Source organism: Mya arenaria, chromosome 12 (genome assembly GCF_026914265.1).
Source record: "Mya arenaria isolate MELC-2E11 chromosome 12, ASM2691426v1".
In the NCBI taxonomy this organism is placed as follows: domain Eukaryota; kingdom Metazoa; phylum Mollusca; class Bivalvia; order Myida; family Myidae; genus Mya; species Mya arenaria.
In genome coordinates, this window is record NC_069133.1 from 31,067,097 (window position 1) to 31,083,665 (window position 16,569).

General features: G+C 34.2%; 1 protein-coding gene across 1 annotated transcript in view; it reads left to right on the forward strand.

Moving 5' to 3' along the window:
• Positions 1-16,569, forward strand: part of LOC128211652 (BTB/POZ domain-containing protein KCTD9-like) — a 148,580-nt gene that overhangs the window by 64,261 nt on the left and 67,750 nt on the right. The window contains exons 6-7 of the mRNA XM_052916661.1: positions 8,267-8,398; positions 9,771-9,838. Of these exons, the coding sequence (XP_052772621.1) occupies positions 8,267-8,398; positions 9,771-9,838 (200 nt within the window). The remainder of the gene's footprint in view (positions 1-8,266; positions 8,399-9,770; positions 9,839-16,569) is intronic.

A 16,569-nucleotide genomic window follows, 5' to 3' on the forward strand; every position in this document is an offset into this window, starting at 1 on the left:
ATTGTGTTTAAAAATATTGAAACCATTACTTCTTAGTTAATAATTAGAAATTATTAGTATGAAACCTAATCCAGTATTTTTGACAATGTGGAAGTCACGTGATAATGTATGCAAATATCGTTACAAGTTACGTATTGTGCACTGAATTTAGAATACTTGTGGTTATCTGGCATGTTTGTTATTGCGAAAAATGCATTTTTTTAATCAAACTGAAGGTGTAAATGTAAAACAGTTAAGAGAAACTAAAGTCAAATGAGTAAGATATAATTAGAACTGGGTAAAAAATGGACATCGATATATATTGCATTTTTGCGCCGTCAAAGGATTACCAGTTGTATTGTGTGCAAGTAAGTCTGAAAACTATTGAAACAACACAATAAAAGAACAGTATTAAAATAAATTACACAATATCAGATACATGTATGGTAGGAGATTCTTATCGGTTTCCTCGGAGTTTCGCGGTGTTTTCACTCCAGAGTAACGCGGCGATTGTAATTAAGAATATCTGCCGAGGAAAACGGAAAGTGGTAGTTCCGCGTGGAGTGTACTGTAGATTATTCTAAGATACAAATCTTAATCTTCTGTGTGGATAGTGAATAAGCCTTATACAGAAAAATTTGATTGATAATATTTGAAGGATGGTGATGTTGTCCTAGATGGAAGAAGCAATAATAGAATATGATTGTGTACTGCTCTTTGATTTTTAGAGCTTAAGGCAGATTATTCATTTTATTGGATGGTGCACTGTTTGTTGTTTGTGTATCTATACTGAAAGTTATTTTAGTATGCAAGCAATTTAACATAGTTTTGTCAGTGTGCAGGCAATTGAACGAAGTCCTGTCAGATGTTTGTGTATCTATACTTAAGGCCAGATTTTTTTTATTTTTCATTTTACAGATTTTTTTTCAAAAATAAGCACCATGCAGGAGGAGGGAATAAAAATAAGAAAAAGATGTCGAAAAATGAGCGTCGAGAAAAAAGAATAAAAATAAGATGGATTTTCCATATTTTTTTCTTTTTTGAATTTTTTTATACAATGCATGTTTTGAAGTTGTGCACACTTGTTTTGTACTCCATACTGCCTGTTATATAATAGTGTTGCGCCACAGCTGTTAGAGAGCATCATTTTAAAAATTACAACTTCTTCAAATATATTTGTAGTGTCCATACTTTCAGAAAGTCCAAAATTTCTCAAGTTAAATACTATCTAAGTTATGTATTTCTTAACAAGAATAAATGCCAAAATGTTCCAAGTTCGTAGAACATTTCGCCCAAAATCCAAAGTTATTAAAATTATTATAGAAAACTAAAAAAGCAGCTTGTCTCAATAAAAACCTAAACAAGAATGCCATCTCCCAGCAATTTCCATGGATTTGGCCATAAACTGGCTTAAAATTGGCCGGGTCGTTTTCTGGGCGGTGTCTAAACAGAGTGGCCCATATTTGGTCAAGAAACGGACAGAAAACAGCTAACTTTCGACCTGACATTTGGCTGGTGGCCGAGAAATGGCCAATCCCGCTGAAGCAGAAACAGCGGCAGCCATATTGGATATATATGGAAAAAAACAATGTTTAGTGAAAAAATCCAGACTTCTTCCTTTTGCAGATTTAACATATAAATATAAACAATTCTCACTCAGGACCTAAATAATTGCAAATAACTGGTAATCGATTAAATGATGCAACAATAGTCTGTATTATAAAGGCAAAACAATATATCATTTTCACATGATGATAATTAAATCAATTCTGTATATATATGTGCATGATTTTAATATGTGCTTCTACACTTTTGTAGTGTTTTTAATAGTCACTGAAGCTTGCACTGGCAAAACCAAAGACATCTGGCTCATTGTTTGTGTCTAAAATGTTGATTAATATCATTCTGGGTATATATAATGAGATAAACAACAAATCTGAGGAAATTTAATGTCTGATATACAAGAAAGAAACAAGGTATGTAACTCAAACTTACCAGATTTCACGGTCAGTCCAGTTTTTTTAAGTTTCTTAATCAAAATACAAACAATCCATTTTAAAAAAGGTGACATGAAAAGAGGAGTCAATGCCATTTAAAATGGTATGCAATATGTTGGTATAACTTTATTGTCTTTTAGACAAACAAGCCAAATCCAATGTCACATTCTTGTCTTTTTCTGTAGTCAGAAACTGTACAGCAAATTCCAATTTTAGTGTGTCCCCGTGTAAACAGGTCTACACACAGAAATATTTAAGTGATTTTATGCTGCGATATAAAGAAAATACAATTCCGTTCCAATATCACAAAAAAATGCGACGATTTTATGAACAGTATAGTATCAGTCTTCAAACTAAATCCACTTTAAAATTTCGTAAAAGGCAGCCATATTCCTTACAAGCGCTTAGATGATGATATGATAGCAAGTTTCAAGTTTTATTTTTCATCATGGCATATAATATGCATGTGATATCACAAAACAATGAAACATATTTCAGTTAACTTTATAAGGTTACACACCACCATTGTTATTCCCTATATAATTCAATGTAAAATTATAATTTTTAGACAACATTTAAAGGCATTTCGAGCGAATGCAGGCTATGATAACCACATATATTCTTAAAGTACAAGCTTTAAATTACCTTTTAAGCCAATAAAAAAGGGGGGTCAAGTTATTCCTAAGAAAAATCACTCCACTTGAAAAACAAACTCTAAAAATTGCACCGTCCGCCATGACAGATCTTCCAAAATGACCTTTCAACTAGAGGGCAGCGTTTTATGCTTTAATCTCTACTCTAAATGATAAATCAAGCAAGAATAGATACTTAAGGTATAAAAGTTTCAGGAATAATGATAGTTTTGATTTACAGTGTATTGAGCATGTGAAAACATGTCTATCAATCATAAGAACATTTTTTTTTTTTTGAGAATTTTCCACACAACGGAAGTACATATGACGTAATGGTGACGTCATTCCTTATAAGCAATGATCGCCGGCTTCCGCCATCTTGGAAACTGCGCAATAATTTTTTGTTGTTGTGAAATTAGCGTTAGGTTAAATAACACTAAATTTTAAAAGAAACAGGCGGCAGAAAAAATAAAAATGAAGTTAGGAATTTGAATCTTTTTCTTTTTTGGGTTTTGCAATATTTAGGTACGGCGCTCCCGTAAAACGAAATATAAAAAACTCTGGCCTAAAAGTTCTTTCAGTGTGCAAGCAATTTAACATAGATTTGTCAGTGTGCATGCAATTGAACGAAGTCTTGTCAGCAGGCAATTGACCTTACGCCATGGCTCGATAGGCCACGCCTCCGATAATCAGGGGAAGTTACTCTGCTTATGTCCGACACTGACCAAAGATGGCGGATAAACAAAGGCGTCTCGGTCTCCGGGATATTCCTGACAATATTAGCTTAGAATACGTAAAAGAACAAATATCGCTGAAGAAAAAGCAGAAAGCTTCTGCTTTTTTATCTGGCAGCTACATTAGAGAAATACAAGTATTTGCGGGGAGTGAGAATTCGGTCCTGATTCGAGGTGAAGTACACCCGAGTCAGCGGAAATCTGATCCTTGCCATGTAGTAAATCTGGAAATTGACACTTTGAAAAAATGCCTTCTAGACGCCCACTGCAAGTGTCAGCAAGGGTATGTTGTTTTTTTTTCATTTATCGTAAGTATAATAACCATTTAAGACTATTAGAATCTTCCCTCTTGAAACAAAGGACGCTGTACACTAAGTGAATACTAATTAATTTTTTTAAGATCAATATATCTATTATTTACAGATACAATTGTGTCATTACTTTAAAATTAACATGTTAACATTTCAGGAACGATGGAACATGTTCACATGTACTTGCTGTGATTTTGGCCTTAGAACAGATGAAGGTTCAGGGATACAAAGAAATTCCATCAATGCTGACATGTACCAGCCTGCCGCAGCAGTGGGACAAACCATGTGGGGAAAAAATAACTGCAGAGCCCGTCTCCCAAATGGTCATGTCCCGACCAACAAATGTGAACAGAAAGCTTCGCCCTGTCATGGCCCAATATGTAAACAATAGGTACAATAACTTAATAAAGTTATCGAAATTTAAACAACTTTTTTTTTTGAAAGATTTTATTTGCATTTAGAATATATTAAAATTATACAATAACATGTATAAGAACAAAATTGCATTCTTTACATTTAGGAAAATCACAGTTGAGAAGGATGATATCTCTGCTGTGAAGAAGTTGAAGACAAGTTCCATATCCTATCTCATAGAGGAAAACACAGATAATACGCCTAAAATCGTCACGTTATTTGGCCGCGCCCCTGTGGGTTCAGCTTTATTCTACCATGTAAGTATATGCACAAGATTTTTGGGGTGTACAACATTATATTTCACTCTTTTATCAAAAAATTCATAAAATTTGTTGCGAAACATTAAACAAACCATATTTGATCAATTGAACTAAATAGGCTCAAATCGAAGCGATGACTTAATATTTTGTACGACTTGATTCTGGCTATCGCTCTCTCAACATGGACTCTATGTTGAGCTATTTTCTCAGTCAATCGAATGTCAGCTGAGCTCATCTGTGCACCACTTCGAGCAAAAGGGGGAATATTTAACTTTAAACCTAGTTTCTCTATTTGTTCTTGTATCCAGAACCCTTTATCAACCATGATGCCATCCCCCTCCAGAACTTTCCCCTCAGCTTTCAGGTTTTCTAAAGTAGCAAGAAAACCACTTTTTTCAGTTAAATCAGAATCTGAAATTGAGCCTGTAAATAGCATTGAAGCGAAAACTACACCACCTCTTGGTTCAATGCCAACAAGCCCTTTGACAGTGTTACATGATTTGTAGTCAGAATAGCATTGGCTTTGTCTAGTCATTGAACTTGGCCGTTGAATTTTTATTTCTGTTCCATCAATAATAACTAATGTATTTGGAAATTCTTTTCTATAACCTTCAGGCATCATTTTCACTATAATGTCACGATGAGGCTATATCTTAACCGATGAACATCGAAAAAACATATACTGAATCCAGTTTTTAAATAATGCACTCGCGTCTTGTTGAGAAATGAAAACAAATTCCCAGTGTGTACAAAATCAAAGTTTTGTCTTAGTTTTGTCATGACCAGAAGCAGCTGATCTTCCATTGCAATATTCTTCTGGCAGCCAGAGTATAGTACACAAATTCATCTTTTTTCTTGTTTTGCCTCAGCAGTGATGCACCAAAATTTAACTTGGCACTTCCTGGCTCAGTCTTTGTGGCATTGGTCTTTCTCTGCTGCAACTTTTCATTTTCTAGAATCAATTTGGCCAAGTGTTGTTTCAGGCTCTCATTCTCTGCAGCTAATGCCAGCATGTCCAGCAATCTGTTTTCTGAAAAATAGAACAAATTATTATGTTTCATTTTTGTAAAAGAAAATTAGCTCTGAGTGTAAATATTATATTCAAATGTATGTTAAGGTCAAGTAAATGTTATGTATTACAGGGGCCACTCCTTGAGCCAGTAAACACACCCCGAGAGCCATGTTCCAGATGTGGTGAAATAAAGTATCCAAAAGAACTGAAAGACAGTGAAGTCATTTTTGGAAAAACTCAAATACAAGATGCATTGCAGGGCAAGCAAAACAACTGGACAGATGTTGCCGTCTCACTTGATGATGCAGTTCTGGTTGAAAACACAACCCGAACACAGAGTGATTCAATACGATGGCATGAAGAAAGGCATAAAAGAATAACTGCTTCAAATTTTGGTGCAATAATGACCAGACAAAAGACTGTCAATGAGTCATTCATGAAAAACACTTTCAATTGACCAAACCTGCAAACCAAGCCTACTTCCTATGGCCATGTTAATGAGAAAAATGCCAAAAAACTGTACATTAACAAAACAAATTCTCACTTGCACGATGTTGGCCTTATTGTTAACCCAGTCATCCCATTTCTGGGTGCCAGCCCAGATGGCATCATTTGCAAAGATGGTGAAAGTGGAATTTTGGAGGTTAAGTGTCCATATTCAGCTAGGGACATGACAATTTCTGAGGCAGTCAGGGATTTGAAGGGCTTTTTCCTGATTGATGATGGAGATACAATCAGGCTTAAAAAAAATCATCAGCATTACTTTCAAGTGCAAGGTCAGCTCATGATTTCAGGGGCTGCTTTTTGTGACTGTTGTATATACCAGGCAAGACCTGTACATAGAAAGAGTGGTCCCTGATAAAGATGTAATGATGATGATGCTGAAAAAGCTCCTGCTTTTTTATATTGAACATTTCAAGCCATATCTCTCTTTGCCAATCAAAGAAAATATTAAAAACACAGCAGATAATTAAACATACCAGTATTAAAGTTTCAAATAAACCCCTGGACTTACCATCTGCTTTATCACTGGATGGCATATTTTCTGTTGCTGGTGCTGGCAACCGGTTAGGAATGTCTTTGTCATTTTCATCTTCTAGAAGTCGATATGCTGTAAATTGCTGTTCTTGCCTGAATAAATACATAGAGTTTTATTTAAAGAAATGTGTAAAATATGTTTCTCTATGATGTACATATTGTTTAGCAGACTATAGTGATTTCCATCCAAAACTCATAATACTGCACATTTATTATTATTTTTAGACCATACACTATCATATTGTGGTGGAACAAATAAATAAATGAAAACATATTGTTTCTTGATAGATTTATTTTTTTAATGCAAAACAAAATAATTATTACATAAAAATACCTATTGTGTTCTTGGTTGTCGGACATGCTGTCAAGCCACAATCTTTTTCTGGAAGGCTCTGTGACAGCTCGCAACTTTGGCGGCCGCCTTGCAGGTGTAGCATGATCATATGGCAATGCTGGTCGAGGATCAGGGTTTCCTGTTGTAGGTTGGCCATCAACAAAGTGCTTAAGAAAAATATAGATACAAACGAAGTTGAAACAAGTGCAGACCAAAATTGTTCGCAGAAAAAATAATTCCTACTAGTATCATGAACTGTCAAAGTTAAAAACAGTTACCTCAGTCATTGGCTTGGGTCGAAAAAGGGTGACCAGTATAATAAATTAGTTTATTCTAGAATATTGGCTAGCTGTCATTGTAAAATTTATTTAATTAAAGGAAATGCATACTTAGTGGAGTGTCGAACCCAGATATCTACGCAAAACGAGCGAAAAGTTTTACAAATGTCGATTTGTGTGTTTTACTTCCGTGTTCCGGTTACGAACGACAACTGCATAAAACGAATATTGTGCCCTAATTTAGTTGAAAAGGTTACAGAACAGTAAAAAACCTTTGAACACACGTAAACATGCTTAGCTGTCCCGTGATTTTTCAATTTTTCCAAATTCAGCTGATCATTGGGACGCCCACATAATCGGAGCCATCTAATACACTTTTCCAGGTTCCTGCCCGGTTTTGGAAATGGATAGAACTTTATATTGTTCTCAAGACTTTCAGTGTATCTGCTGTCAGTGTTGCAGGTTCCATAACTGCATCTTTTAACCATTTTTATAGCGGAAAAAACATTGACGACTATTGACGGATATAACTTGTTTGTCGGACAAAATGGCGGATAGTAACAAAGCCGATGCGGGCTTATCAGCGCGGCTATCTGATTGGTCAATTGACCCGTCAATCAAATTCCTGGTGTAAGGTCAATTGAACAAATTCCTGTCAGTGTGCAGGCAACTGAAAAAAGTCCTGTCAGTGTGCAGGTATCTGTACCAAGTGCTGTCAATTATCAAGTCCTGTCAGTGTGCAGGCATCTGAAAAATGTCCTGTCAGTGTGCAGGTATGAAAATCGAATTCTGTCAGTGCGCAGTCATTGATCAAGTCCTGTCAGTGTGCAGGCAACTGAACAAAATCCTGTAAGTGTGCAGTCAACCGACAAGTCCTGTCAGTGTGCAGGAAACTGTGACAAGTCCTGTCAGTGTGCAGGAAACTGTGACAAGTCCTGTCAGTGATTATCCAGGCAACATGTTTGACCAGTATGTTTTTCAATATTCTTTGAAAACAAATATTAAGCTATATTGATTACAAAGGTTAAACTCTTTTACTCAGGTGAGCGATTTAGGGCCATCATGGCCCTCTTGTTTTTGAAGCTACAGTTTTGACATTTGGACCATGTGTACAGCTTTGAGAATAATTATCAAACAATAGTGATCACTTTAACTCAGTTGAGCGATTCAGGGCCATTTTGGCCCTCTTGTTTAGATTATTCCATAGAACTTCGGTTGAGCAACATTCATATAATTGTAAAAACAACAACTGTATTACTCCTTTTTTTCCATTTAAGACTCTGGGTGGAACAGCAGTGTGGATGAGAATGGATCCTACCTCATTGATAGAAGTCCCCGATACTTTGAACCTATCCTGAACTACCTTCGACATGGTCGGCTTATTATTGACCGGAATATCAACCCTGAAGGTAATGTTTTCTGTGGGCAATCTCTAATTTAGTGTGATTGTAATTCTTTCTTCAACCTTTTTTTAACCTAGGTAGCTTAACAATGTGGATGTGCATTGTAAGTTCATCTCATGTCGCCATATGTTTCTTGACGATGTCGTTGTCTTCAGCATCATTGTGCAAAATCTTAATTCGAAAGTTATTTAAATAAAACTTACTGTCAGATTAAATATGCACATCTATAGCAAGGACCATTACTCTGGCTTAAAAAAATTGTGAAGTTATGTCCCTTGTTTGACTGAGAAAAGACTAGGAAGAGAGTTTGTGATCGCTCTTTGGCGCTCTTGTATTTTGTTCTATATCAATAGCATGTATAATAAATGTAATCATGTTTGGGTAAGAAAGTCTATATTGTTGTGTAGTAATAAACTTATGATTTTTAAAACCTCAAAAATAAGTGGAAGTATATATAGAAAAGAAAGTATTCTGGAATATTGAGAGTGAAAAAAAATACAATGTTTCAATATTAATGTGAAATATGTTAAAGAGAAGGAATAGGGTCCTATATTAATAATATATTTATTTTAAAGGGACTAGACACCAGATGGTCCAAAAATGGGCTCATTCAGTATTTCCTCAACAAGCCTAGAATTGTCAGTACGAGCAAGTATTAGGCCAATAATATATCATTTTAAATGATTAAAATAATAAATGCAACAATCATGTGGCAGTCTCAGCAGATTTTACCACTTTAAAAATAGGGCATAATGGTCTAATATTAGCGCTGAACATTTTTTTCCAAACACCTTGCAAGTCATGTGATTGTTTCACCACATAAACTGTCAATAAATGTTTTGCAACTTGCTGTCATTTTCAGCAGAGTTTACCTCTTTCAAAAGTTTTCATCGATCAATATCATCACCAATCTATCAGGTTGTGTGTTTACTTTTTTCGCGCCAGTATCGTGCTTCCTTGTGAAGTCCATCCTTTTGGGAAGCCATGAAGTGTGTATATTTAGCATGTTGAAGCAATAAATATATCGAGGCTTTTTTCAAACTTACTCGGTAGACATACTGTGTAAATTTTGAATTTGAAAAAATACTCAAAAACTGTGAAAACTACATGTGTCGTAAGCGATGTTTTACATCAGTAAGTTTGATTCAATGTGTTGTAAAAAACGATTTCAATTTTATGTGAGTTTTTGACAACTTCTTTTTCTTGCAATTGTATTGTCTGGTGTTTTGTCCCTTTCATAGAACAGTAGGTCTGAATTTCACTCAAAAACAAAAACAGCTTTTATTTATATCAATCATAACAAAGCCTGATTAGGAATATATGAATGCAATCCTTCTTTACTTCAGTGTTTTAATTTTGCCTTTTACCTTCATTTCAGGGGTATTAGAGGAGGCAAAGTTTTTTGGTCTGACATCTTTAATGGAACAGTTGGAGGAAATGATTGAGGTTGGGCTAATAAAAATTCATCATTTCTATAGCCAGTTGTCTTTAAGTCATCCAATCATAACTCTGATTTTTGTATCCAGACGTTTAAGTTGACAACAACGCTCGAAGAAACATGGCGGACTAGTTTAGGTTAAGCAATTTCTCAGACAGCAAAACAGTAAATTCATTTGTTAAAATAGATGAAAATGATACTGTCTCAGATATTATCAACACAAGCATTCCCTTTAATAAATTCGTAAAGAATGTATGTGGATATCAGACGGCTGAAAATGCAAGTAAACATGTAGTCTGGTTCCCTGCTTACTGATATTCCATACAGTAAAATAGTGTTAAGGGAAGGAACTGCAGACTAGTAAACATGAAGGGAGATATCTTACCAAATGACATGCCGGGCTCCGTGTTGATACAATTTGGGCTCAAATTCATTGTCATAGAGGCTCTGTCAAAAACGGAGGAAGCAAAGGTGCCACCTACAAACACTGTCAATTCATTTGATATAATGATGTCCACAATAAAGAAATTTGATTAGGTACCTCATGAAAAGTATTATTCTGGCTGTTTTTGACTCAGACTTAATGTTTTTATTTGTGCCGGTGCCACAGACCTATTACATTCTGTGTTTGTGCCATACCATTAGTTTCATTAAGCACAAACCTGTTTCCAAAATAATGTTTTGACAGTGCTCCGTCAGACGGCCGTATTGTTAAAAGGTTTGTCGAAGTGTTTTAAGAAACTAAACTCTCAATTATACTCTGGTAAAAGACCGAAGGCGGGGCTCCATAAGCTATCATGTTTCATTAAAAATGGTGAAGAAATAGTAAAGTCTTCATTTGAAACAAAATTTTGCCTTCCAATGTAGCATTTATGACGCAATTTATCATGTGGTATACACACACTGTGTGTATAAACCTGGGAAGAAAAGTGTGCCCCGGTTTGGGATATGAACCCACAACCAATGAAGGACTAGCATCCATCTATTAACAGGATTCAGACTCATGATTTGGTCTGAAATGGTGTTGGAAAGTCATTTTAGGAACAAGTTGAGCTAACTTGTGTTAAGAATGTGAACAATGTTATGATTGCGAACAGTATTTAGTCAGTATTACCAGTCATGTGATAATTTTAGTGTTTAATATTATACCTAACTTAAGATTGTGAATAGTACCTAGTCAGTATTAACTATCATGTGATAATTTAAATGAAACTTAATAACAGTGATCAATATTGAACTGCTGTTAAGATTTAATGACGTGAACACCATTCAGGCAGTAACTATTGTTTGATATAGCACTGGTGGTAAGATTTAACCCCGTTTGGTGTTTAAAGTACCGTATTATACTATGTATAGGACACTAACATAGATTAAGGACACAGGCAAAAAATTTGGTGCCAAAACAGGTAAAACCCCTTATATATAAGATAGGACGCAGTAAGAATGTCAAAATCGGAGCCGAAAAATTTAGGTTGGTAAAGTATTTATAACATATATTAAAGTAAAAACAATAAATTTGTTTGTATGTAAGGCATGTTTCGATAACTGTCTTGTGTATTTTGGTAATTATCATCATATTTCGGTAATCTAGCATATTTCGGTTAGTCAAGTAACCGCCATATTTGTTTTGACAATTTATTTTTTGGGAACGTGAAAATGGCAAAGGTCAATATAAACCATGCGATATTAAATTTGATAGCAAACTGATATGTGCTTTTTTGTTTATTTCATGTAAATTTATACATTAGACACAATGCACAAAAAAAGTAACAGTAGCACAGGTAATAATACAGTTTTATTCTGTCATCCTGATGACGCTTTTCTTCCATTCGCCTTTGTCGTCTTCTGACGGTGTATTGTAAACAACAATGATATCAGTCTTATAGTATGCATGAATGTTCTCAAAATGTCAACACCCTCAGGTAAGTATTAAAACATGTGGTAAAGTGCAAACAAACAACCATACAGTATTACCATTGCAATAGTTCAGTCTATTGATGTGTTTTTTATGACAGACAGCAGGTGTTTTTCACACCTTGGCACATTTTAAAGTGACAAAAATGCTACTTTGCGGTATGCACATTCCTTTATTATTATTTTAAAACAGTAACATACAACAAAATATTTTGTAAAATATCGAAACGTTAAATCGTGAACAACGTTTAATTGATATTACCTTATATCCCGATTTTCTGTTGCCGTTATAACTCGATCCAGTTAAAGTGTTTGACTCACATCGAGTTTTTGTGAGTAGCATCCCTTTCATAAAACAGTATACACTCTTGTTTGTTTTCAATTTATTTCTCAATTAATCATTTTAAAATAAACATTAAACATATTTCTACGTGTGTTAACTTGCGTTATTTTACCTACATCAGTTGTTCTCTTCGGTGGACAAAGTACCGGTACTTACCATTACCGCGTTCGTAAAACGGTATTAAATTTTTAATAAATAGCTTAAGCCACTCCAATTGATGTTTCGTTCCGCGGATTTACTGCTCCTATTTTTTTGGAAATGTAAAAAAAAATTGTCCACCCGCTTCTATATCCTTTTCGCTACCATAGCCGCCTAATGCAGACCCTAAATTCCAGTGTCCCCATTACCTCTATCATTCACCGGCGAACTACCACAGCAGTGTAAACCGTACTCAAATTTTCGGCTTCTGATTACCGCTATCGTACAGCGTGGGAATACCGCTTATTTTTATAATCTTGTACATGTTTTGCTAAAATCAGAGACTTAAATCTCCCGATTAAAATGCGTTAGCAATTAGGTAAAATGTTTATCAAATTCGAAACAGTATATATTTAAAACACAATTAAAGAAATTAATTACAAACATTATATAGTACATAAATTATATAACATAACACCCTTATAAATCAAGTTTGCATTTCACGAATTAGTGACATATACATTATCCCTAATTAGGTAATGTTCTAGTGAAAATGTACATTTTTCCTTTTACTTAAACCCTTTAATAGACACATTAATACAATAAAATGCATTTTATTGATTTTATTATGTAACGGCAATTAAAATATTCACTTATTAATATATATGACATTTCGGCATAACTACGCTCTGGTTGACTTCGGAAAAATACAAAACTCTCATTAATACACTACGGATATGATGAATTTTGAACAAATGTAGGAATAACCGTAGACGTGTGTTGTAGTAATTTGATTGAAGACAATCATCAGTAGGTAAACGCACATGCAAAACAGCGCAATGGTAATCCTGTGATATGTAGGTTGTGGTAATTTTCATCTTCGGTATTGGCTACTTTTTAATGTTTATAAAACTACTATAGATGAGTTTTGTAGATAGGAATTACTCCTTTGAACAATTTGTTAAGCACATAAAGGATAATATTATGCATTAGTACACTTTGGCAGTTCAGGTATATATATTTTAAAATTGCCGGAGACGTTTAATGTTATGATCAATCTTGGAATTATACCACGTGTGCATGCATAGATACACTATGGCAGTTTTAACTTTTGTAGTAACTCGATATTCATGTCTGTTGTTTTCCTCATAAATACGCTACGGCTAGTATTTGATATTTCTAAAACAGCAATTTTGTACTACAGTAGTAGAAAAAGGTTTTTAAGTCATGCTCCTTTCCCATACAACTTTCATAACAGGAGTCACTGTGGTTCCAATGTAACCTTGATGCGACCTTGTAAGAAATATAATAACACTGGTCCGATACTAACACTGGTCCGATACTAACACTGGTCCGATACTATCACTGGTCCGATACTATCACTGGTCCGATACTAACACTGGTCCGATAATAACACTGGTCCGATACTAACACTGGTCCGATACTATCACTGGTCCGATACTAACACTGGTCCGATACTAACACTGGTCCGATACTAACACTGGTCCAATACCAACACTGGTCCGATACTAACACTGGTCCGATACTAACACTGGTCCGATAATAACACTGGTCCGATAATAACACTGATACTAACACTGGTCCGATACTATCACTGGTCAGATACTAACACTGGTCCGGATAGACCAAAAATAAGGTAAGCCTATCCTAAGTTTATCATTTTAATTTCTTTTTTCTGTAACAGCATAATCCGCGGTTATAAAAACATCTCTCTGACCATAAAAAAAACATACCCTTGTACTTTTCATTTCAATAAGCACATGCCAAAGATGTTTAGGAGATTCAGGTAGATTTTTTAAGTAGTTTTAAACTTTTTCCTAAAAGCAGCATTATTTTTTTATTATGATTGATCATCATACTTAAAATATGTTTTATTTATATTAGAAATTTGGTTTATTCATATAATGTGTGTACTTAAAAAACAGATAAATAAATAGTACCCAGTATGTATTGGACATTTTCCCAATGTCCATTAGAGGTTCAGTTCAAGATTGCATTCAAATGGGTTTAAGGGCAATTTTATTGAACAATCTTTTATATTTATATCAAGTATAAGAAAAAAAATATCTTCGCTTGCTCTGGGTTTTATGAAAACTTGTAAAATTGTACTTTTATAAAAAAATTCTCTCGCTTGCTCCAAATTTTTTGGCAAAAATACGAGAAATAAAACATTAATTTGATGTGGCCTTAACTAATGTTTCATTTTCTACCCAAAAAAACAAGATTTTGAAATAATTTTTTCCCCTCTTCCTACGAACATATTTAATCATTGCAGTTTGTTAAACAAACAATAAAAAATAATAGGTCTTAGCTAGTTAACCAGGTTTTCAAAGAAAACCAGATTATTAGAATTCGCGACTTTACGGTTTCCCATAATCCTTGCGCGCGCATGACTTCCGGTAAAATGTAAATAAGGAATACGCTAGCAAATCTGAAGAAATACAACAGCAGAGATGCAGTTAATCCAATCAAAGTACCGCCTTCCGATATGGTGAGAATAAAATGTATATAAATAGTTCATATTTGTAGAAGAAATCAAAGATTTATCCCATTGAACACGATCACACTCTAGATTGATTATAAGTGGGTGGAGTATAAATTTGCAGAGCAGATTTCTATGAATTATAGTATGTCGAGTTCTGAATCTACGTAAATGAAATTGAATATTTATATAAAAGTTATTTAGAATTTCCAATACAATTATTGCATGCAGTAATTTTATTCCTATATCAAACTTAATCATTCTAAAATGCCGTTCAGGCTTCTTTTTTAAATAATATATTGACGTTTTTTAAAGTCTGGACAGGCTAAACATCATTAAACAAAAAAAGCCTGTACGGTATTTTAGAATAACTAACCTCAATTTGTGCTTATGGTGAGTTCATTCGGAGCTCCTCGGCCATTTTTTTCAAAAACAACCTCGGATGTATATGGACGGTTTACATACTTAAAAAGTGGTACGTTTAAGTCCGCTGCAAATAGATCGCGTAGTAATCTTATTTAGTAGTTAAAATTTATGACTTAACTCTTGGGAATCGTAATTATGTTTGCAATAATACACTTCACTGGCAATCAATTTAAACTGAGAGCAATAAATACAACTCTTAAACACTACATTTAATTAATGCTTTTATTCAAAAAAATACGGACTACTTCAACAGATGTACCGGCATACATCCGAGGTTGTTTTTGAAAAAATGGCCGAGGAGTTCCGAATGATGGTGAGTTTTAAAATATTTTCACTATTTTTAGAGACAGGACAAAATGATAATCTATAATAAATTTCAGTTATTATCAATGTTTCATTACCAGGTATAACTATGAAATAGTCTTATGAATGAACATATATAAATCATCATCTTTATAAATAAAGATATTTATACTGCTCTATGTATTTTATTACTATGTTATAAACATTTTACTTAGAAAGAGTAATTATGTCATGCTGTCACCTGTGTAGTCTTCTGAATGATTTACTAGTTATGTTTAAATATTATGATGGCCACCGGGCTAGTCGCGAATACACCCAGGCCTGGAATTAAATCGGGGTCCAGATTGTCTCAAAACCCATCCATGAATAAGTCTGAGAGTAACTTTCTTTTTTTATAAAAAATATACTATTTATCTTCCATTCCTTTCTTTACAGATATGATTCAAATATGCTGATGATATCTTCTGAGATCATTACTTTCAATGAAGAACATCACTACAATTGGTTGGGCTGCTAGATTGGTAGCAACGTGTTGGTTGGGCATCTTTTGCTTACTGGACCGCTATATTGGATGGACCATACGTGTTGGCTGAACAATTATAAATGGTTGGACCATCATCGTTGGTTGGACTCTTGTTTGACAGAATGTGTGATGGCAACTAGTGTTGTTTGAATCACTGTTGGATAGACAGCTATTGTTTATCAGACAGCTATAATTTGTTGATTTACAAGTTTTGGTTGAACAACTTTCAATGTATGGACAAGAAGTGTTGGTTTGACCACAAGTGTTGGTTGGACTGCATTTAATGGATGAATATCTAGTTGAGCCTGTTTTGACTGCAATGAAGTGCTGATTGAACCGCTATTGTAGGTTGTCAGGTCATATTGGTTGGATTCCCATTGCTAGTTCTTGTTGGATCTCTTTTGTTGGTTGAACTGTTTTTTTTACTGTTATTATTGATATTCATACATGTATAATATGTTATGTGCTAAGTATTCAACACCTTTTTTTATGTGAATTATTATTATAAGAGATATTATTATTTAATAATCATTTAAATATATATAATTAAATATTTTTATGTCCTTGTACTTTATTTACGTTTAACATT